The sequence below is a fragment of the Camellia sinensis genome, chromosome 7 (assembly GCF_055761805.1).
Source record: "Camellia sinensis isolate YWXY chromosome 7, ASM5576180v1, whole genome shotgun sequence".
Lineage (NCBI taxonomy): Eukaryota > Viridiplantae > Streptophyta > Magnoliopsida > Ericales > Theaceae > Camellia > Camellia sinensis.
The window spans coordinates 67657868-67681628 of NC_138967.1; the positions used below are offsets into that span (position 1 = coordinate 67657868).

The window sequence follows — 23761 nt, forward strand, 5'->3', positions numbered from 1 at the left end:
TACTACTGTTTTGAATTAATAGAGTTTTATCTTTGGGACTCTTGTGTAAAGCATGAACATTTAAATTGGTTTGCATGCATTTATAATGAACACGATATATTAAAGCAATATTATGAACTTTTTCTTTCATATTAGTGAATGAACCATGTAATTGAATTTTTAATGTTAATGCATCTAAAATATGTGGATCTCGTGAGTGTAAAATCAGGAAAACAATTAAAATGGACTGGACCTTTATGAAGACCAATTTCCATCATACCCATTAAACTATCATTGTAATTAAGAAAACGAGATCTCTTAAGCATAATAAAACAGAAGTATTGCGTCCCACTATGGTTAATGGATTTATACCAACCTGAATTAAACCAATATGCATAAATTGTAACCATTATTTAAATGTCTTTTAATTAGCTTAGCATCAAATAATCTGCAGGTTTCTCTGGATTTTTCTAAAGCATAAACTTGTTCAATAGTTTTAACATGTAAAGTAACCTTAAAAACATTCTGTAAAAAAAATAATTTTATAAATTTCTTTAATTGGAAGTTTAGGTATATTCCATCCTGCATCAATTTTATCATTTTGTATTTCAACATCTTCTTCATTAATTGCTAATCCTTGATTAGGTATTGAGGGCAAAGTTGTTGACCTAGAACTGACTGATAAGTTACTTCTAAACAATCGATTCATTGTTTTGTTTAATTAATCAGTTTTACAGATACCTTAATACATACCCTATTCTAGTCATGTTATCACAGACCAAAATGGTTTGAGTACAGACCCTATTCAGGAAACCCCTATGTCCTACACGGCCTACCTCTAAGGACTTACTCTGCACAAGAAACAAAAGTGGGTGACTTAAACCAGCTGGATAAACACGGACCGATCTCTTGGGTGATTAAGAGAAAATGAAAACTAGATTAATCAAATAAACAACAGAATGGATTGATTGGAAGAAACACAGCAGTTAGAAACAGGAGAATGGATTAATCAAATATATATATATATATATATTACCGCTCCCCGAGACGCTCCCAACCTAAGAAACTTTTATCGGCTCACAATTCCCCGCTCCCGCTCCCGTTCCCGTTCCCGCTTCGTGCAACTAAGGTCATGACAATCTAAGGGCACTCAAGATAGGTTCTCCCCTAATCAAAAATGTGAATGAACTCCATTCCTACCAAGCTAGGTCTTCAACACTTAGAATATTACAAGAGAAACTCATAAAACCCTACAATACCACTCCTAATGGCGGTTGCCTTTGAAATTACAGATTCTCCTTTTGCTACAGATGAAGATTTGGATCAACTATTGGTAAAGAAGTCATACTTCTTTCACCTTGGAGAACTTTATTTAGCAGCTCTTTCTAGAGCCTCCAACCAAGGAGACTTTTAGGACACCAGTTGTTGTTGGGGACTTTTAAGACACAAGTTGTTAGGGATTTTTGTTGTACTTTGGCAATCCAGTTCGAAAAATACCTTTTTGATGTTATTGCTTTCGACATTATTTATTCAATTATCCTAAGCTCAGAACTACTTAAAATACAAAGAATAAAATCATTTCCAACAAATTAGTACTTGTCGAAGAATTTGGTCTACATTATTAAATTAAATAATTTTGTCTACATAAAATAATCTTATCTACATTATTAAATTTTCAAGAATTTTTTCATAATAAGAGTTTAACTAATTGCAAGAAAATTTACTTCAAATCGCTTGTGCTAAGAAAATAAAAGGTGTTAGTTTTGGTGACATCCTGGATCCAGTACTGCAACTACAAAAAATGAGATGCGTGCAATTTGTATTAAGAGAGAGAGGTGCATTTACTGGTTCTAGTTACTTTTTCTTTTCTTTTCTTTTGCTTCACTCAATTTTACTCAATTTATTGTAATAAACTAAAAGAAACATAAGAAAATTGGACCCAGATAGGTATACCAGCCTTAGCTCGGAAAAATCAGCAATGAATGCATCCTCCCACTGTTTCAGCGGCAACAAGTGCTCCGGGCACTTTGCAATATCAGGTATCTTAGGCATATAAACAGTCTGTTCTTTGCTCAATTTGCTTGTTTCAAGCTTGGAAACCTTCACTTTGGGAATTTGTGCTGCCTCCCACCTAAGCAAAAGAAAGACTTCATAAGTTGCACCTAAATTAAAGGTTTCTGACCTTTACAAAATGACAGCTCTAGAACCTTCATTAATCTCCCATATGGCCGAAAAGTATACATATATACACATACATTGATATACATATGCAAATATTTACGTATATATATAACTCAAAGCTACTTTAACTTGTCACACGATAATTATAAAGGGCTGCTATTTATGATGAAAGTTTGATCACAATTCTCATTAAAGAAAATATCTGAATTACAGAGTATATTTATACAAGAGCTATGTAACTGAAAAATATGTAACTGAAAGTCTAACTACTCCTAATGACTTGTAACTACTTTCCAGTGGTTACGGAAACAGTTGAGCATCCATTGAGAGCTGTGATTGCATCTGATGCTAATGCATGAGAAGATGGTGCTGATGCACTTGCACTAGTGGGTTCCTTATCCTGAACCTTATCCTTAACAGCCCCCTTCAAGCTGATGGGAGCAGGGCAGACCAGAAGCTTGGACTGAAGCAACTGAAACCGAGAGGCAGACAGAGGCTTAGTGAAGATATCAGCAATCTGCTCGACAGAGGGAATGTACTTGAGAACAAGAAGTTTGCCAGCAACCTTTTCACGGATAAAATGACAGTCCACCTCAATATGTTTGGAACGTGTATGAAATACGGGATTAGAAGCAAGTGCAATGGCAGATAAGTTGTCACACCAAAGAATAGGAGGACAGGGAGGAGAAATGGAAAGATCATGGAGAAGCATTTGTAACCAGCTCAATTCGGCAGTAGCCTGAGCAAGGGATCGATATTCAGCCTCCGTACTGGAGCGAGAGACAGTTGGTTGTTTCTTGGCAGACCAAGAGATAATATTGGAACCAAGATAAACACAATAACCGGAAGTAGATTTGCGATCTAAGAGATCCCCAGCCCAGTTAGAATCAGAGAAAGCTTGTAAGGTGAATGAACTAGGCCGAAAAATTAATCCATGAGAAAGAGAACCCTTAACAAACCGAAGAATGCGTTTGACCAAAGCAAAGTGACCATTGGTAGGAGCATGCATGTATTGACAAGCTTGATTAACAGCTAAGGAAAGATCGGGACGAGTAAGTGTAAGATATTGCAATGCTCCAACTAAGCTGCGATATAACTGAGGTTGAGCAAAGGGAAGAGCAGCAGTAGAGTGAAGAGGAGATTTCATGGAGCTAGGTGTTGAACAAGGTTTACAAGAAGTCATGCCAGCTTTAACAAGAATATCAGAGGCATACTTCGGCTGAGATAAGAAATAAGAATCCCCAAGAGATTGAATGGAAATGCCCAAGAAATAAGAAATATCACCTAACTCTTTCATGGCAAAAGTGGAATGCATATGATGAATAAGAGTTTGAAGATGAGAAGGGTTACTACCAGTAAGAAGAATGTCATCAACATATACAAGAAGAATAGTAATCGAAGTAGAAGTTTTATGGATGAACAAGGAATTATCACAGTGGCTATTAAGAAATCCCTGAGAAAGAAGAAACTTGGAAAAAGTAGAATACCAAGCACGGGGAGCTTGCTTCAATCCATAGATAGCCTTGTGTAACTTGCATACAAGGTGAGGAGAAGAAGAACTAACAAAGCCTGGGGGTTGTGTCATATACACCTCTTCCTCCAAGTGACCATGTAAGAAGGCATTGCTAATGTCTAGCTGCTTTAAGGGCCAGTGATGATGCAAAGCAAGGCAGAGCAAAATGCGAATTGTGGGATGTTTTGCAACAGGACTAAAGGTTTCATTATAATCGAGACCTTCTTGTTGCAAGAAACCTTTAGCCACCAAACGGGCCTTGTATCGAGCAATGGAACCATCACTGTTGCGCTTAATACGGAACACCCATTTACAACCAATATCTTGTTTAGTAGATTTCTTTAATCCTTACTCTAGAGATATTCCAACTTAAATCAATTTTAACATCTTGAAATTCATGTTCTTCTTCGTTAATAAGTGAATCGTTATCAAGTATAAGAGCTAATGTTGTAGATCTAGAGCTAATTGAAGAGTTGCTTTAGAATAATCGACTCATATTTCTAAATTTATAAAAGATTGTAAGAAATCTAAATTCTGGGTTAACTTATCATATTTTCACATACAATGTGTTCACTCATACCCTTTCTGAAAACCCCTATTTCCGTTAACTGCCTAAACCTAAGGACTTACACAGGATACGAGACGAAAGGTGGGTGGCTACTGACAGAGTGGAAAAGAGATTATAAGGTTAAACAGAATAAAGATGACTAGAATCAATTACGAAGATAGATTAGGGACGACCGAATCAGAAACAACAATATCAACCTGACTTTGATACCAAAAGAGGCAGAAGCAACACAATATTAAAGATTAGGGACGACCGAATCAGAAACAACAATATCAACCTGACTTTGATACCAAAAGAGGCAGAAGCAACACAATATTAAATTATATAAATAATATTTTTTATTTAAATATTTTCATTTAAATAATATTAAAAAAAATTATCGAGCCGAGCCAAGCTCGAGTTTCATTAATATTAACGAGCCGAGCCGAGCCGAGCTCAAGCCCAGTTCCTTATCGAGCTCGAGCTCAAGCTCAGCAAAGCTCGGCTCAACGTGGTTCGTTTGCAACCCTAATCAGAGTGCGTAGTATCGCTTTCAGACGCCCAACTGACACCTTGTCTAAGGGTTCATATACACCTCCAAGCAAGGTTACAAGCATGAATCCTTAATCTTCTCTAATCTCTACAACCCCACCTTTTTACGAGTAATTATTTAGTCTTGCAGGAATTCCACTGTGGTGGTGTGCCCACCCAATAACAAGGCATTTTGCACTTACATGGCCAGAACAAATAAGAACAATATGAGAAAATTACAAAATGTTCCCGGAACACTGGATAATTTCTGCCTTTTTAGGGATCAACACCACAAAAGAGCATTCAAGCTCCTAAAAACTCCTTGTCTCATGGAAATATGTGAAAAGCCCTAACACATCTTCTCTAACTACCTCCCAACAATGCTACCCAAAAAAATAAATAAATAAATAAAATAAAATAAGAGCTACAGTCAACTCATCAAGACTAGGGGCTTTGTTTCCTTTAAAGAGTTTAAGGTCATGACAATCTAAGGGCACTCAAGATAGGTTCTCCCCTAATCAGAAATGTGAATGAACTCCATTCCTACCAAGGTAGGTCTTCAACACTAAGAATATTATAAGAGAAACTCATAAAACCCTACAATACCACTCCTAACGACGGTTGCCTTTGAAATTACAGATTCTCCTTTTGCTACAGATGAAGATTTGGATCAACTATTGGTAAAGCAGTCATACTTCTTTCACCTTGGAGAACCTTATTTAGAAGCTCTTTCTAGAGCCTCCAACCAGGGAGACTTTTAGGACACCAGTTGTTGTTAGGGACTTTTAGGACACAAGTTGTTAGGGATTTTTGTTGTACTTTGTTTGGCAATCCCGTTCGAAAAACACCTTTTTGATGTTATTGCTTTCGACATTATTTATTCAATTATCCTAAGCTCAGAACTACTTAAAATACAAAGAATAAAATAATTTCCAAAAATTAGTACTTGTCGAAGAATTTGGTCTACATTATTAAATCAAATAATTTTGTCTACATAAAATAATCTTATCTACATTATTAAATTTTCAAGAATTTTTTCATAATAAGAGTTTAACTAATTGCAAGAAAATTTACTTCAAATCGCTTGTGCTAAGAAAATAAAAGGGGTTAGTTTTGGTGACATCCTGGATCCCGTACTGCAATTACAAAAAATGAGATGCATGCAATTTGTATTAAGTGAGACAGGTGCATTTACTGGTTCTAGTTCCTTTTTCTTTTCTTTTCTTTTGCTTCATTTTACTCAATTTCAATAAATTGTAATAAACTAAAAGAAGCATAAGAAAATTGGACCCAGATAGGTATACCAGCCTTAGCTCCGAAAAATCAGCAATGAATGCATCCTCCCACTGTTTCAGTGGCAACAAGTGCTCCGGGCACTTTGCAATATCAGGTATCTTAGGCATATAAACAGTCTGTTCTTTGCTCAATTTGCTTGCTTCAAGCTTGGAAACCTTCACTTTGGGAATTTGTGCTGCTTCCCACCTAAGCAAAAGAAAGACTTCATAAGTTGCACCTAAATTAAAGGTTTCTGACCTTTACAAAATGACAGCTCTAGAACCTTCATTAATCTCCCATATGGCCGAAAAGTATACATATATACACATACATTGATATACATATGCAAATATTTACGTATATATATAACTCAAAGCTACTTTAACTTGTCACACGATAATTATAAAGGGCTGCTATTTATGATGAAAGTTTGATCACAATTCTCATTAAAGAAAATATCTGAATTACAGAGTATATTTATACAAGAGCTATGTAACTGAAAAATATGTAACTGAAAGTCTAACTACTCCTAATGACTTGTAACTACTTTCCAGTGGTTACGGAAACAGTTGAGCATCCATTGAGAGCTGTGATTGCATCTGATGCTAATGCATGAGAAGATGGTGCTGATGCACTTGCACTAGTGGGTTCCTTATCCTGAACCTTATCCTTAACAATTTACCCCTACCTTATTTCTTTGGAACCCCCCATTTCTTCACTTAATTGAGTGCCTCCCATTTTCTCTTTGAACCCCCACCTTAATCCCAATTATACCCCTCTTCTTTGAACCTCCCAAAACCCTAACCCTCAGCCACTAAAGGTCCGGTGGTGCACTCCGACGACTCTCCTGGGCTCATTCCGCCACCATTCACCACTGCCCAACCCCCCAACCTTCCTTTGACCCTTGTCCACCACCCCGCCACCTATCAGCCCATTCTCACCCACCACCGCCATAGCCCAGCCCCATCTCGACCTGCTCTCTCTCTCTCTCTGTGACCTTCCTTTCGGCGATCTCTCTCCCTTTGTCCTTTCTCCACCACATCGCCACCCTCAACCCGTCCCCAACCACCACCGTCACCACCCATCGCCATCTCCACCCAACATCATCTCTCTCTCTCACGCGTGCGCGCGCGCATGCTGCAATCGCAACATCGGCTAGGGTAGAGATCGCGATTGTGACATTATCCCAAGAACACCGTTATCACCCATCGCGATTGAAGCCTTTGTTTTTGCTGATACAGCAAGTTCGAACCCAAAATCTGCGAAGAACACCAGTTGTGATTTGAAGAACCATCACGAGTACATCGCAAGTCAAAGTAGTCTCGAAATTGCAGAACCCATCGATTTGAAGTTTCTAGGAATCATTGCGATCGCAACCTAGCTCCTTTGATTCAAGCTTGCAACCCATTTGATTTCAGAAAAAATCCAGTTTCAAAAATCCAGATTCAACCTGGGTAGCTTTTCGACTTGCAATTTGAGTTTCTTCACTGCTCTTGGGTCAACTTCACAATTGAGGGAGGAGATGGATTGAGGTTGCACCGGAGGTGGAAAGTGGCTGTGGCCGGTGGAATTAGGATTAGGGTTAGGGTTTGGGTTTGGAACATTAGGGTTAGAAGGTTAGGAATAAGGGTAGAAATGGAATTTTATGCTTGGACAAAATTGGAATTAAAAAAATGAAAGAGGGGGGGATCCTAAACAAAAAGGTAGGGGTATATAGCAGCCCTCTAATTATATGCATAAAAATTTCTCCACCAAAACAGTTCATAAGATGATTACAATGGCAAATCAAAATCAATGAATGAATAAAAACCTCAGCAAGAATGGCCAGGAAAATTTCATTTTTTCTCGCCAATAATACCTCCCCTGAAAAGAAATGAAAGTACAATTGTCTCTTCTTTTTTAACAACAAAGACCCTTTTTTTATTATTATCAATAAAATACTTTAGGAAACATTGCGTAAGGCACAATTAAATTGTGGTGGGTTTTGGTTGCGGACGGCTTCTAGCGTTAGGGCTCTAAGAGAAAGAAGAAAGTTTCTAGAATTTGAAGATGAAAAGGTGTGAGATTTGGTTTAATTTTCAAAAGTGGCAGTTTGCTGGATTTTCAGAACACAGGCTATTAAAGTCCTAAACTGAAGTACTTTATGGTTTTAATGGCTAAATTGAATGTCAATAGATAGGAGAATGGATCATTAGGGTTAGTTTGGGCATGATTGGATAGAGTTTTGAGGTTGAAAAGTGAAGTTTTTGAGTCAGTATGCTGCTGCTGATCATTCATATTTTTTTGTTGTTTTAGAAGTTCAGGGTACTTCAGAAATTTCAACATGTGCTAGAGTGGGCCAGCAATGGTTCCATGGACCATGGGCATCATTCTGGGTAAGGTTATGCTAAAGAGTCTTTATATGTGCTCCTTAATAGGTCTGGAATGTTCCAAGTATTCAAAGGGTAAAAGTTTCCTAGTTCGAAGTAGTTGCCACTAGCCATATTAAAAATTAGAGAATCACAGCAGCTTAAATGTACGTACTTAAGCTTCCTATTCAACATACTTGCAGTCTTGCAGAGTTAGAAATGTTGTATAATGTAAAATAATCCTTACAAGGGTGTAGCCTAAAGGACTGTAAATAGGGTGGTGGTGGACTTATTTGCCACAGAGAGATTTGTTGAGTGGACTTATTTTCCGGCTTCGGGTACGGCCGGAGGAGTTCTCCTTTGTTGGGATAGTAGGGTGGTGGTGGTGGTGGTGGTGGTGGTGGTGGTTGAGGAGGTGGGGGCTTTTTCGGTGTCTTGTTTGTTTAGATGTGTGGAGGATGATTTTAGTTGGGTTTTTACAAGGGTGTATGGGCCGGTTCGAGGGGTGGAGAGGTGTTTGTTTTGGGAGGAGTTGGAGAGTGTAGCATTTCGTTGGGTTGCTCCATGGTGTGTGGGGGGTGATTTTAATGTGGTGCGGTGGCCGGCTGAGAGATCTGGTGGTGGTCGGATTTCGGGAGCTATGCAAGCGTTTTCCCTGAATTGTAATTGCCCCAAAAATATATTGTACTTATGCAAAGACTCATTATTTCTTTCTAAATGATGGTAAAAAATATTATGGTATTTACAGAAAGACTCATTATCAACAAATTCACGAAGTTCATTGGTTTGTAGTACATGTACAGTCAACGCAACTTCAAGAAGCCAAATAAGCTAAAGAGGTGTCTTTGGTGACTACATAAGCTTTGCCATAACTAACACTGTGCTCTACGTTTTTCTACAGTGTGTGAAACGTAGGAACAAATTTAGTAGATTGTCACTTCATACTGAATAGATAATCCTCGGTATAATTTTTTGCTTGCACATTTTCTTTTTATAGAATGTGAGACATGTAGGAGATAAATTTTGAGCTATATTTTGTCATACAAAGACAAATCCTAAAGACCACAAATATAAAATTTTCAGGAAGTATTCAGTTTTTGAGATTTAAATACAACAAAAAGCCAGCCTAGATCAACTAAAAGAAAGTTTAAAGGAAAAATGTTACAACTTTTTCAGATTATCAGATTTCAAGATTTAGAGCTCAACACCACATAAGCCTCAATTCACAAAAGCAAGCAAACAAGGAAACAAAGGCCTTGTTTGGTTTGTCTCTTGAGAGAATTTTTGAGAAAAAATTTCAAAAATTTGTTTGGCTGAAAATTTTTGAAAAAAAAAATTCAAATTCACTTCTCTCCTACTACACATCAATATCTATTCAACTACAAAAAAATAAATAAATTTAAAGCATCCCAAACTCCAAAACTATTTTCAAAACATACAACCAAACAAATTTTCAAATATTGTAAACTCTTTCCAGAAAATTATTTTTCAAAATTGTTTCAGAAATACAAACCAAACATGGCCAAAATCCTCAACAGTGCAGAATAATTAACTCCCGAATTCTGAATGTTAAAAGGAACAAAAAGATTTGTGGCATGGAGTGATACCTTACGCGCCTAAGATATTCCAACCCATCTTGTGGAGGTCCAGAATTAAAATTGGGTTTTCCTGTAACCAAAAAGGCAGGTCTTTGAATGCTACTGTAATCGTCATCACTGTCATCTTCCTCACTGCATTCTCCCTCTAAAATTGAGTAGTCTTCACCACAAGAAGGATCCAAGGGGATCATGTTCTCAGTTTCATTATTCATGACTTGAAAACAATCTTCACCTGAAAGGATCAAGACATTAGATACAGAAGTTAGATACAGAAGTTTTGTCAGCTTGAAAACCTGAAGTTATCACCCCACCAGAAATATTTTGTAAATAAATACTAAATACACCATCCAGGAAGTCCAAGCAATCAAAATTTATGAAGCGCATCTCCTTTCATTCAAGTAACAAGAATTTGAACATTGAATTTCATTAACAAGTTCCACTCTGTGTTTGTTTTCATGTACAATTGCACTTTACAAGTCACTTCTCCAGAAATAGGCATGTAAATTACTGAACTGCAAGATATGGACGTAGTGGGACTATATATAGCAAGAAAATGAATGTACAAGAACTGTAAACAGGTAACATATACAACTTGACCTATAATGTGCCTATATATACGAACAAGGGATATATTTGGGTATGTTGCACATAAAGACTTTTGCATTCCTTTATGTCATTCTTCAGTGCACAAAGATTTTCAAATGGTTCCCTCTTCCCATTGCAGCCACCAAATCTGTGCACAAACAAATTGACCCATCAAATTGACACAATAATAACCAAACACCCAAGAGAGAAAGTATTGAGAAAATCATAGAGACTCTCCAAAATCTGTAAGTAACTTCGTAGTACTTTCCAAAAAAAAATAAAAATGCTTCATGAGAAGCTCGGACGGATTGCTTCCCCCACCCCCAAACCCAAAAAAATAGTAAAGGAAAAGACCATAACCCAATCAAGAGAGCAGATACAAAAAAATAAATAAATAAATAATGAAAAGAGAACAGGAAAAGGAACCTGAAAAGAAAGGCAACCAAGTAATGAAAAATGGGACTTTTGTGAAGAAGAACACAATATTATTAGAATAAGTTGATTTTTTTAGAGGAAAATTGGAAAAAAGGAAAAGGAAAACAACAAAGTAAGAAAGTAAACAAACATAAAAAAAAAAGTGTTTTTATTTTTTACAAGTATTGAAAGATTACATGCATCATAGACGCATAACAATTTATGGAAACTTAACGAATGTAAAATCACTAGTAATTCAATCTACTTAAAGGAGGCAGTAGGCAGTCATAATATTAAAAATATATTTTGGTTGGCAGAGTTTTAAAAATAGTTTTATATTCTCGAAAGTTATAGAAAAAAAAATGAAAATTCATTTGGTTTGTTGTTTTCAAAAACCAAAGAAGCGCGGACATAGACACGAGACATAGCGATTTTCAAAAAATTAGAATAGACTAGGGAAAAAAATTTATCTTTCATATTTTTATTTACTATGTATATAAATATAAATTTATGATACATAAATATGAGAGGCGTCAATGTATATGTGGGTGTATTCTTGTTTATTTTTATTTTTTCCCTCTTTATTTTCAAATATTTTACTTTGACTCCAAATCAGCTTTCTTAAATTATATATAAATAAATAAATAAAACCTCCAATGGTATCCTCAGGCGTGTTCAAACATAGGGCGCGCATGTCTATGAAGTGTCACCTATGTGTCCTCAAAAAAATAATTTAAAAAATTGGCACGCTACATGGCGTGTCAAACACGCATACCCCCGCTGTGTCAGTGTCCAACTCATATTGAACACAAACATAGGACCCATCTTCGAGTTGGTGCTTCTTAGTCGGAACAAAATTTTCAAAAGATTAAAAAAAAAAAAAAAATTGAAAACTCCAAATCACATCATTATAAAAAAATAAAAATAAAAAATTAACGATATTTAGAAAATATGTTTTTGAGAACTACTTTCTAAAAACAATGCCAACTACGCCCTAATTTCATGGTTTTAGGTACGAACTAGGAAGCACGGACATTGCTATGAAGGAGGCATGCCGTATCAGGCACCCATGTCGGACATGACACCACGAACACTCCTAAAAGCGAGTCTAAAACTTCTTTAACGTGTTTTAATTAAAAAATTTAATTCATAATATCAAACACTTCTCGTACACATCGATGACACTTTCATAGTAACAATGCTTTGCATTCTTCATAATGCAACTTATGACACTATGGGTGTGTTTGGTTTGTGTTTTGAAACATGTTTTTTGAAGAAAATTTTCAAAAACATGTTTGGTTACAAATTTTCTCAAAAAAAATTCAAAATTACTTCTCTCTCTATTACACATCAATCAATCATTTTTTCTCTCTCCTTCTCAATCACTTTTTCTCTCACACACATCTACTCAACTACAATAAAATATCAAATCATCCCAAACTCCCAAACTCCAAAACTATTTTCAAAATATACAACCAAACAAATCAAAAAAAAATCTAAACTCTCTCCCCAAATTTTTTTTTTAAAAATTTATCTCAAAACACAAACCAAACACACTCTATATGAACACCCCTAAAAATGTGTTTTGACACTTCTGTAACGTGTTTTAATTAAAAAATTTAATTCATACTATCAAACATATCGACGACACTTTCATAGCAACAATGCTTTGTGTTCTTCGGAATGCAACTTATAAACTCTAAATATGTTTTGAAACATGTATAATATGAATACATTATGTGTATTTCAATGTTCTACGATTATTTTGCATTTTTTATAATGCAATTGTCTTGATATTTAAATTAAGGAATACATGATTTTTTAATTTAAATTAGTGTTATGTTACTTTTTTTTTTTTTCATTACCATTGAATAAACTATTTATATATTTGACAAATAATAAATTTATTAACATACAAATTTTTAATGTGTCCCAAGCATAGCGTGTCCTTTATTTTTTAAAAATTGTCATGTCAGTGTGTCACTTGTCATGTCGCGTATGAGTATAGAGAGTACCCGTCTCTATCTTTGTCTAGCTGAATTTTTTTAACTAACAAAAATCCATAATAATTAAAATGCAAGAGGCATCAAATTTAAAAATGGGCATAGCCAACACAAAAACCCGCATTGGTACATGTCAATGGAGGTTTGCTTGATCATGGACTTGGTCAATTAAATTAACCAATGGCATCTACTAGAAATTTGGTCCTGCACTATGAGAATCATTCTTCTGAAAGCATTTACATTTCATTCTTTTGGGGTAAAATGTAGTTTTAAACTCATCCAAAAAGCACAAGTAGTGCCAAATTTAATGACCAAGCTCAATTTTTTAAATGTTCCTCTACATATCTTTATAGCATAATTCATAATTCAATGTGAAATTTCCAAATCATTCATAATGACCAATGCTGAACCCAGGATGAATTGCCACCTTGACCAGAGAAGCAGTAGTGTACTGGTAAACTTCTAGCCTAGATTTTAAAAGCATGCAAGAGAGAGAGAGAGAGAGAGAGAGAGAGAGATCAACAAAAACAAGTAAACTATTATACCGGTAATCTTCTTCATCCAATGTCCACAGGTGACGGTGAATAAGGAACCTTCTACAAAACCTAATATGGAGGTCAATTTAACAAAGCTCAAGCAACCCTTGAAAGCAAGGTTTGACGATAGTAGCCACTATAACGGTATCAGTGGCATGGTTTCGGGATGTAACAGACATAGCGTAACGAAATCGACTACTAGAGCCGAGATGTTCTTATTTTTTATTTAATTGCATAACTTCTCCAAATAATAACTATACGTTTTGTCTCAACTCTACGGTCACATAAATTTTGAACTTCTAAAAAATTTTATGAACCTTACCTTATGAATCTAATTTAATATGACTAATAACTTTTTAGTTATAGCTAAATCACTATCAATAAGTTACATTATTATCTTTACCCTCCAGTTGGCTTTATGCACATCTGAACCACACACACACACAAAAAAAGAAAAAAAGAAAGAAAAGGGAAAGAAATAAAAAAAAATCTAATGGAAATATTCAACCTAAAAAGCGATTGAGAGGTAAAGGGGGATCTATTGCTATAGTAGGTTTGCAAAAGTATAGAGGGCATCAAAATTTTGGGCCTGACCAATGTTGTTTATCTTTCGACTAGGGCCAAGTTGTAGCATGGGTTTTATTCCCTCTTCAACCATTATTTTTTTTTCCAGAACAAAAAATAAAAATTAAAGATAAAGCCCAATAGGTTAAATGGGACTTGATTGATCCAAAGTTTTGTTCCCAAAGTAACGAAATCCAAACATGTTTCATCGAGAAGAAAGCTCATCCAATCAACCCACTCCATGAAGACTAGGTCAATCACATAAAACCCTAATTTGGTTCTTTTCCAAGTCAAACGAGGGCACAATCTAAGTTTCGTGTGAGGCTGCTATCTAAGTCCCATTCTAACAACATCAAAGCATTGAGACAAATTACAAGCTTAGTAAGGTCAGATTCCCCTTAATTTTTCTTCTTCCACCTCCTTATCCTCCTTAATTTCTTATTTTTCTTCCTAATTCTCTATTGCTCCTCTCCTTCATCTTCCTATTCTTTTATTGTTGCATTGTTGCTAGTAAAATTGCTCCCCCCCCCCCCTCCCCTTCTCTCTAAAATATAGAAATTTATAACCTAATACTTAGCTGTAGCAAGGTGTAACAGCAGCATAGCGGGCCTTTTTACAGTTATTAATCCATTGTTGTGCATAGCAACATCTCTTGTAGCAACCATGAAATCCTTTAGTACCTACCACTAAACCAGAGTGTATCAGAATTGCCTAGTTGCAGCCGCTTTTTAAAACAGTACTTAAAAGTGATTAGAGGTTGTTTCAGTTAACAAAATGCTAACGGTCACATAACTTTCCAAGAAGGGAAAAGGAAAACACAAAGTTCACTAGAGCAAATTGTATGTTGGCTTCCTTTACTTCGAAATAACTCAATACACATAATATACATATATATATATAGTAAATACCACCTTAGAAATCTGCTGTGAGAATCTAGATAATTACAGAAGCTCCAGCTGTTCATGTGTCCTAGAGTACAAGCTAGAAACTCGACCAACTGTGCATTGTGGTCAAGAAACAGTCATCCACCCACAATTTAGGAGAGGTCTATAATCCTGAATCCGATATGTCAAACACAAATGGGATGTGATACCGCTTAAAGAACCTTCTAGAGTGGTAAAGAAATTCTGAACAGCTCAAAGGTGAAACTCCAAGCACTTCCTCTCACCTAAATAAAGTAAAACAGTCGCATTCTCAGCCCTACAACACGATTTATCTAAATCACCTCAACTTATAATAAGAAGTTGCCAATGTCTAATATCCTATATTTAACGTGTGTAGTGTATAAAGATCAATGTATAGTAAAACCTAATCAATTGAAAGCATAACATCTTATTGGTCAACAAATTAACTTCAATCCTGATGAACCAACAAGTGCCAAGAGTAAATACTACAAGACTAGAAAAATGATATTTTAGCTAAACAATACAATGCTATGATACTGCAATTAAATGGTACAAGCTATCAATATTGTATACCTCTTGCATATTATGAAAATTTTAATACTTGGGGCATGAAACAAATAGGAAGTTCAAAATTTTACAAATTCTGGCAGGACCAATGATGTTGATAACAATTCAAACACAAACATATAAGTAAAAACTTTAAGTCGAGCACGAACGTTAGGGAAAAAGTATACAGACCAAGAACTGCAGGGGTCTTTTTCTTCTTTCCGAATTGTTTCCGCGGATCAAAGTTAATTTGGATGTGCTTCTGATGATTACAATCAATCAGACCGTCATATTCCCGCGCCACGATGGGTGCAAGCCCACAGTATACCTCAACCCACTTTTTCTGCTGTGATTCTAGATTTACAAACCTCAGGGCCTCCACCTCCTCCCTTGAGTAGGCTCTTTTGGTTCCATCACCTTTCTTTTCCAAGCTATTTTGAGCTTTATCCATGTCAGTCAGAAACCCGCGTCACAGTTGTTCAATTCTTTCCCTTCTTCGCCCACCGAGTGAGAACCAGACTCGGCAACAGCACCATTTCCTTCAACACTCTCCATCTTCACAAAGATGTTATTCAGAAGCGAAAATGGGAGTGTTTCGCTCAGTATCCATTTTATACTCCCTCGCAGAAGAATCGATTTGATCTGGAGAAAGAGAGAAAGAGGTCGAGTGATGTTGAACTGTTTGTCGAATTTCAGAGAGTCGTCAGATTTTTCGATTGAAACCTAGGCCAGTGTCGGGATCGAAATCGTCTGACAAGAGCCTGGGCTCGGATCAGAGTTATATTATGCCTTCGCTGGAAGTAAGTCCACGTTTTTATTTTTTTGATTTTTTAATTAGTTTAAATCCCCTTTGCGGATAAATTATTTTAATAATTTTTTATTTTATAACTAAAATACAAAGTAAAAAAATCAATATATTTAGAATAATTTTTTAATTTTTTATTTTAAAAAAATGCAAAAAATAGAGAAAAATATAATATTTGACTTTTTTTTGTATAAGCAGTTAGCTTTTTAATTTTTTTTAGTAATTTTTTGACTTTTAAACTAAAAGTTGTCAAATGAAGCCTTAGTTTGAGTTAAAAAGTCTCATTTGAGATAAGTTTTTTTATTTTTTTAACTTTTGTGAGAAAAAAAATAAAATGATTATAGTTTAGATGTGACATTTTATCTTATTGATTTTTTAACATATTTTAGCTTTTTGTGACTATTTTAGCCTCAACCCATTATGCCAAGCATAGCATATGTTTTCGTTTGCAAAGAGTTAATATTTTGACTTTTTAGCTAATTTAGCCTAGTGTAAACATCTCATTTTGACTGGCCCTAAGATTTGGGGACTTTCTTTTGAACACTCGCTAATAAAAATTGGAATGTGCTATTTTTTGAATTTCTTAACAGAAAAATCAGATTAAACTTTTAATCCCAAACTTCACCCATTTTGGCCATCACTAATATTTTATTAATTTATAGTATTTTATAATTTTATATATTTTTATATAAGTTTATGTGTGTACATATTTTTAAGTGTGTTTTATATAAATTGATTAATATTTTATAAAAAAAATATATAATAAATAAATATATATATATACATATATATAAATATAAAATAAAATAAAATAAAAACCAACTTTATATTCGATTCGGTGGAGTGGGCTCAATAGGGCTATGATTATTAAAAAAAAAAAAAAAAGAGCGGGCTCGTGGGTATGATTATATAAAAAGAAAAGGGGAACGGAAAAGAAAGGCGGTGGGGAGGGAGATAACAGACAGCATCATTTTGGAGATAAGGATAAAAAAAATATACTTCATCTTTCGGTGGAATGCCAAACGAAAGCCTTAGGTCAAGTTTGGGAAGATTAAATAAGTGTATTTTTTGACTTTTTATGAAATATGGATTGAATTTGGGTTGAGTTTGAAGTGATGTGTTAAAGAGGTGATGTGACTTAAATGAGATGATGTGACTTAAATAAGATAGTGACTTTTTGACTTTTTAAATTTTTTGGAAGATGTCAAACTTGGCCTTAGTTTGAGTTAAAAGGTCTTATTTTAGATAATTTTTTTGAATTTTTTCATCTTTCCGTGGAATGCCAAATGAAGCCTTAGTTTGAGTTAAAAAGTCTCATTTGAGATAATTTTTTTGAATTTTTTAATTTTTGTGAGAGAAAAAATAAAATGATTATAGTTTAAATGTGACATTTTATTTTATTGACTTTTTAACATATTTTATCTTTCTGTAACTATTTTAGCCTCAACCCATTATGTCAAGCATAGCCTGTGCTTTCATTTGCGGAAGCCTTGTTGAAGATAAGCAAGTGTGTGTGGCGCTAGTTAACACTCTTCACTAGCCCGCCAAGAATGCTCGAAAGGTTTGCAAAGACAAGCCAAAGAGTTAATATTTTGACTTTTTAGCTAATTTAGCCTAGTGTAGACACCCCATTTTGATCGGCCCTAAAACTTGAGCGCTTTCTTTTGAACACCCGCTGATGAAAATTGAAATGTACTATTTTATGAATTTTTTAACAGAAAAATCAGATTAAACCTTTAATCCCAAACTTCACATATTTTGGCCATCACTAATATTTTATTAATGTGTAATATTTTATAATTTTATATATTTTTATATAAGTTTATGTATGTACATATTTTTAGGTGTGTTTTATATAAATTGATAAATATTTTATAAAAAAAATATATAATAAATAAATAATATATATATATATATATATAAATAAAATAAAATAAAAAATAAAAAAAACCAACTTTATATTCAATTCGGTGGAGTGGGCTCAATGGGGCTATGATTATAAACCCAAAAAAAACAAAAGAAGAGTGGGCTCGTGGGTATGATTATAAAAAAAGAAAAGGGAAAGGTGGTGGGGGAGGGAGATCACAGACAGCATCATTTTGGAAATAAGGACAAAAAATGTATATTTCTTCTTTCGGTGGAATGCATGGAGGGGAGGAGCTGCACTCACACACAGATTATCTGTTAGTGTAAATATAATAGAGTTGTGGTCATTCATTGTACCTGTAAAGTAAAAGTTAATGGTTATTATTTCTTTATTATTTATGCTTTCGATGTAGCATTATATGTACAAATTTTTCTTTTTACAAGAGAGAGTGAGCTTACTTCTCTTTGAACGGTTGATTTAATTAAATGTTAAATATATTTTAATAATATTTAAGATAAAAATTTAAGTGAAAAATAATAAAATAAAATAAATTTTGATTTTATTTTTATCTTTCAAATAAATTATTAAAATAAATTTTAGATTCTATTTTTCTCTTTTAAATAAATTATCAAAATAAATTTTGATTCTATTTTTTTTTCAAATAAATTAAAATATAATTAACTAAATCATCAAAATAAATTTTGGTTTCTATTTTTCTCTTTCAAATAAATTAAAACATAATTAAATAAATCATCAAAATAAATAAGTCTAACAATCTCCCTTTTTTTTTTATGATGGCACACAATGATATTTTGATTTGACTTGGGAGTAAGAAAGGCTCTCCTCAAGTCATGTTCCATGAATTCATTTCTAAATACATAGGTTAGCACATGTGTAACAAATAAGCTTTAATCAACAACATAATAGCCCCGTTTGGTAGAGCTGTGGGAAAGTGCTTATAGCTTATGCCTAAACAGCTTATAGCTTATAACTTTCAGCTTAAGCTGATTTCCAGCTTATTCTTAAAGCATATCCTGCCCCACTCAAAGAATAAGCTGTTTTCTGACTTCCACAAAGCTATAAGCTATAAGCTAAAAGCTAAACCAAACACATCAAAATAGCTTAAATTAAGCTGAAAGCTGAAATAAGCTGAAATTAAGCTGTACCAAACAGGGCCAATATAAGATTAAGATATCAAACTATAAATACATAATATCAGATTAGTTTGAAAATAATACTATATTACATAACATCATAAGTTTTCTCCCCCTGTGACATTATCAAAAGGAAATCATGGGTCAAAATCTAGAGGACGAGAAGGAGGCGGAAAATGATAGTGATAAATGGCATCAAAAATAGAAAATCAAAACAGATATATACATATATATATGTATATATATGACTCGCCCACGTCTCTTTTTTGTTCGTCGAAAATCGCGTCGAACACACGTCCTCGCTTTTGCGTCAGCCGACCGACAAAAGCGAGACGGGTCAATCAGTCAATCAGCTGCCTCGGCTCTCTCTCCCTTGTAGACGCGCCCGCGTGAGGCCTTCGCGCTACAGTTCGGACTCGATTTGTGTCACGGTTCTTAATCTGAACCAAAGAGTCCAAATCTGGCAAATCGTTTTGAGAAAACAGATTTTTAGAAAAGAAGTACCAAACATGGACTGCTTTGCCAGATACAGAGTCGCCACCTAAATTTTTTTTTTTTAAGGGGGAATTTAGGAAACCCTGACTCGGTGCCAAAGGCCACATGTCCGTCATCACCAAAGTTGCCTCGGCGCGGGAGTTAGGGTACGATTGGAGAAGGTCAGCTATGAGCACCCCCTCTCGCCCGATCCGAAGATCGGCCTCTACTAACCGTGATATCCGTTTTTGAAAACGTTATGTGTTCTTATTCCGGTTATTAGCCTAGAATTACTATGTTATGCGCATAGCAAACAAGTATAAAAAGCGAGACGGGTCAATCAGTCAATCAGTCAATCAGCCGAAGCATTGCATATCCGTTTGTTTAAAAAACAGTTTGAAATTTGCTACTCGCAAGTAAGCTAAAGCACGGATTTTAACGAGTTGTTCCAACTCAAACAATTTAACCTTCACCCACAGGCATTCAAGCAGTTTATATCACATAAGCATCTAGCCTCATGGTAATCATGCTATTATGGCAACACTCACACGCATGCGGTATGCTAAAGCATAAATGCTTACCGAGTACTCCGAGCCAAAACAAAAACTAGTTAGTAATCATATGCATGATCCTAATTCATGTTAAGATGGCTAATGCAACACATGCAAAATGCGACTAAGATAGGCTCGGCTAATCTATAATGACATGTGAAATGCTACAACTAATCACGTATTCAATTTGGAATTGAAATACAAATGTAGTTAGAATGATGCGCCGAGCCCAGTGCATGCAAGACAAATGTATGAATGCACGCATGCATAACATAAGGTATGCTAATTTAAATATGCCCTAGTCTACCATCATAAGCGGGTAAATAAAAGGGAAGAAAGACGTGGGGTTGGAAGACATACACACACTCACGCACACTTATTACACAATTGCCCTCGCTTGGAGGGTCCGAATAAATAATACAGATTTAACTAATTAACTAGCCGACTAACTAACTAATTAATTACAAAACTTCTAATTAATCAACAAATTAATTACAGAAACAGTCTAAATATGAAGCTAAAGAGACCGCCACAACTCTGCCTCGGAATGCGTGGATGATGCATGCTTGACTCCCCTTGCTCGGAAACCCGTGCCATGCCACTGTTGCCTCTGTTTACACTGCTCTGCTCCTCTGAAAATTGTGCAACTTCCAAGGTGCACTCTCTGGACACTGGGGAGCATCACTGACCAAGTGGGATCACCACCGGCCATGTCCGGATGGTTATCGGCCATTTGTAAATCCATCGGCCAACAATGAATGGCCGGTCAGCAGTATAGGTGGCCGGCCGGCCAAAGCTTCCTGCAGAACCTGTTTTTTGACCGCAGCAGAGGGCAGACAGTGCATGGCAAGGAAATTCAAAGCAATGTATGCATGGCCACTCTCCCTATCATGCAATGGACTCAAGGGAGCATGGCCCTCGACCCTCGGGCCATCAATTGTGCACTTTTGATGCATGATGGCCTAAGAGGCCAAGTTAGCAACTTTGATGTAAATGCATGCAACTAACAAATGAGTGCCAATACCCTATCATATTGAGATCAAGGACATCGGCGACCGAGGATTGAGACGTGTTACGTCACCTTGAGTACGAACACTCCTCAATCTTCGTGCTTGGTTTGACTCCCCAAACCAAGCAATGTAATGCATGTATACAAACATGGCTCAAGTGTGCAAAAGACTAAGTTACAAAACATGCCAAATGCAATGTAAGCTACTATGCAAGTGTGCAATATGCCAAGCATGCAATGCTACAATATAACCTAGTTAGGCAACTAGGCAAAGTGGTAAACATGCAACAATGTATTGACTACAAGGATGCAACAAACATGCAATGTAATGAGTATACTACAAGATACAAATGCACGAACTTACACTAGGATGGAGGAACCTCAGCCACCTCCCGAAAACAGTGGCCAAAGTGCACTAAAATGATGATGCCAATCATGCAAAAGAAGCATGCAAAGTAATGAGCCTAAGACTAAGGCATGAAAGGCAGCTTTCAAGGGCACTCACAAGATGACAAACATGGATGCTAGGCTAACATATTAAGCTCTGAAAATGTATAGAGGAAGATGCCAAATCAACCATGTCATGCAAGCAAGGCATGCAACAATGATCCAAACTTGAAGCCAACCAAGAAGGGTCGAACCATGGCCATGTTAATCAAACCCCAATGGACCAAAATGACCTAAAACAGTCCTAGAGGACTCTAAAACAGGGCTGGAACATGCATAGATCATGGTCAAAACACGCCAAAGAATGAGTCCAAAACATGGGCATTCAAGACCAAAAATGGGAGCATTGCTCAACACCCCCCCTCATGCAAACACGACATGAATTTTTCAATACAAAATGGAGTTTTAGCATGCAAAAAGGGCCCTCAAAACCCACTGATATGGCAGCCTAATGTCTAAACACAAAGGCATGCACAATGACCATTTTCCAAGGCACAAAAGAACAACCTTTTAAGGCAAGAAAGTGATGATGAATGTGGGCATACAAGCATGGATTAAGGACTAAAATGGCATATGAAATGACTCCAAATCATTGAAACAGTCCAACTAAAGCATGCTAGTGACTCACACACCCAAGACTCACAAGCCAAAATACAAAGAGGCTATACCAAACTTGGTAAATACGACCAAACCAGCACCCAACAAACCTTAATCATGATAAATCATGACCAAAAGCTTCACAAAGCTAGGCAAGAACATGCAAGCACAATGGTCTAATGGCTAGATGCATTTCTAGGCAAAATGGGGGAGTACAAAGTAAGTGTATTAAGCATGTAAGGGACCACAAATCCGACCAAAAATAGAGGTAAGATATGCCCAAATAACACCCAAAAACCTCTGAAATAGGGCCAAATACAACCAAGCATACATGCTACCCTTATGAGCCAAAACATGAGCAAAATGAGAGACCAAGGGAGAGGGGTGTCCCTCCCCTTTACAAGACCTCAAAACCCCTTCTTCACCACTGAAAATCCACTGGATTTCAGTGGTGAGAAGGCCAAGACTCAAGAGTAACCAAAGCTTAAGAAAGAAAGCACCAAAAGGGCCAAACAAGGCCTAAGAGGGGGAGATCGACCCCAAACCACAAAAGGACCTTAATAAAAGATCTCAAGCATGCAAATTCAAGACTTTTTCATGTTATACACAAAGCTTAAATCAGCATGCAAGGCAGGTCAAAAACTAATGCAAGATTGGGAAAAATAAAGCAAAAGTCTTACCCTTGAAGAACACTTCAACAACAGCTGGTCCAGCTACTCTCTTCTGACCAAAATCAGTCCAAAACTTCAAAAACAAACCCTCAAAGCCCCTCAAGGTCAAAGCAAGGTGTAATGGTGTGTGTCTTAGTGCAAAACTAAGGTCAAAACGCACATTCTAGGCCTCCAAACACACACTAAGGATGAGAGAGAGAGGGAAATATAGAGAGAGAGAGAGTATATGACAGATGTATATATGTATAATCTCTGGTTTTTTGTTCAAAATCTCTAACCCTCTACAATGGAAGAAGAGAGGTGCTTATATAGGCAAAAGAAAAGGTTCTAAGCTTCTCAAAGAAGCTAAGTAAAAGGGGGCAAAGGGGGCAAGGAGGTCAAGGCTTCTTGAGGAAGTTAAGACAGCTGGACAAGCTTCTTGAGGAAGCTTTGACAAAGGGTCAAGCTTCCTCAAGAAGCTTTAACCAAAAGGGGGCAAAAAGGGCAAAACAGCCACATGTTAGCCCCGGGTAGGTTTGGTGTATTCCAGCTGGCACAGCTGGCATGCACCATGCCTGAAGAAGGCAAAAAGGTGTTACCGGCCAAAAAAGGAGGTCGCCGGCCAAACAGATAGCCGGCCAGCCATATGGAGTGCCGACCGGCCATTGGTATTAAGAAACCA

At 36.0% G+C, this 23761-nt stretch overlaps 1 protein-coding gene across 4 annotated transcripts; it reads right to left on the bottom strand.

The window, feature by feature from the left end:
- Positions 1-1698: 1698 nt before the first annotated feature.
- On the bottom strand, positions 1699-16340 carry LOC114299969 (uncharacterized). 4 transcript variants are annotated; one of them, XM_082878096.1, is made up of 5 exons: positions 15718-16327; positions 14653-14760; positions 9982-10204; positions 6056-6233; positions 1699-2110 (listed from the first exon to the last, which is right to left on the bottom strand). In XM_082878096.1, exons 1-5 carry the CDS (start codon positions 15974-15976, stop codon positions 2066-2068), a joined length of 813 nt encoding a protein of 270 aa, XP_082734222.1. In that variant the 5' UTR covers positions 15977-16327; the 3' UTR covers positions 1699-2065. The 4 variants fall into 4 exon arrangements, with proteins under 4 accessions (XP_082734222.1, XP_082734224.1, XP_082734221.1 ...); XM_082878098.1 differs by lacking the exon at positions 14653-14760 and having other exon boundaries at positions 15718-16340; XM_082878095.1 differs by lacking the exon at positions 6056-6233.
- Between the last annotated feature and the right edge of the window lie 7421 nt (positions 16341-23761).

Bases quoted from the DNA above. Each gene is read 5' to 3' on its own strand.
- LOC114299969 (XM_082878095.1), bottom strand. From the start codon at position 15,976: ATGGATAAAGCTCAAAATAGCTTGGAAAAGAAAGGTGATGGAACCAAA. The intron at 14,761-15,717 runs GTCTGTATACTT...ACTCTGGTTTAG, and splicing joins AAAGACCCCTGCAGTTCTTG to TGGTAGGTACTAAAGGATTT. The intron at 2,111-9,981 runs GTATCACTCCAT...TCTTTTGCTTAG, and splicing joins GAATATCTTAGGCGCGTAAG to GTGGGAGGCAGCACAAATTC.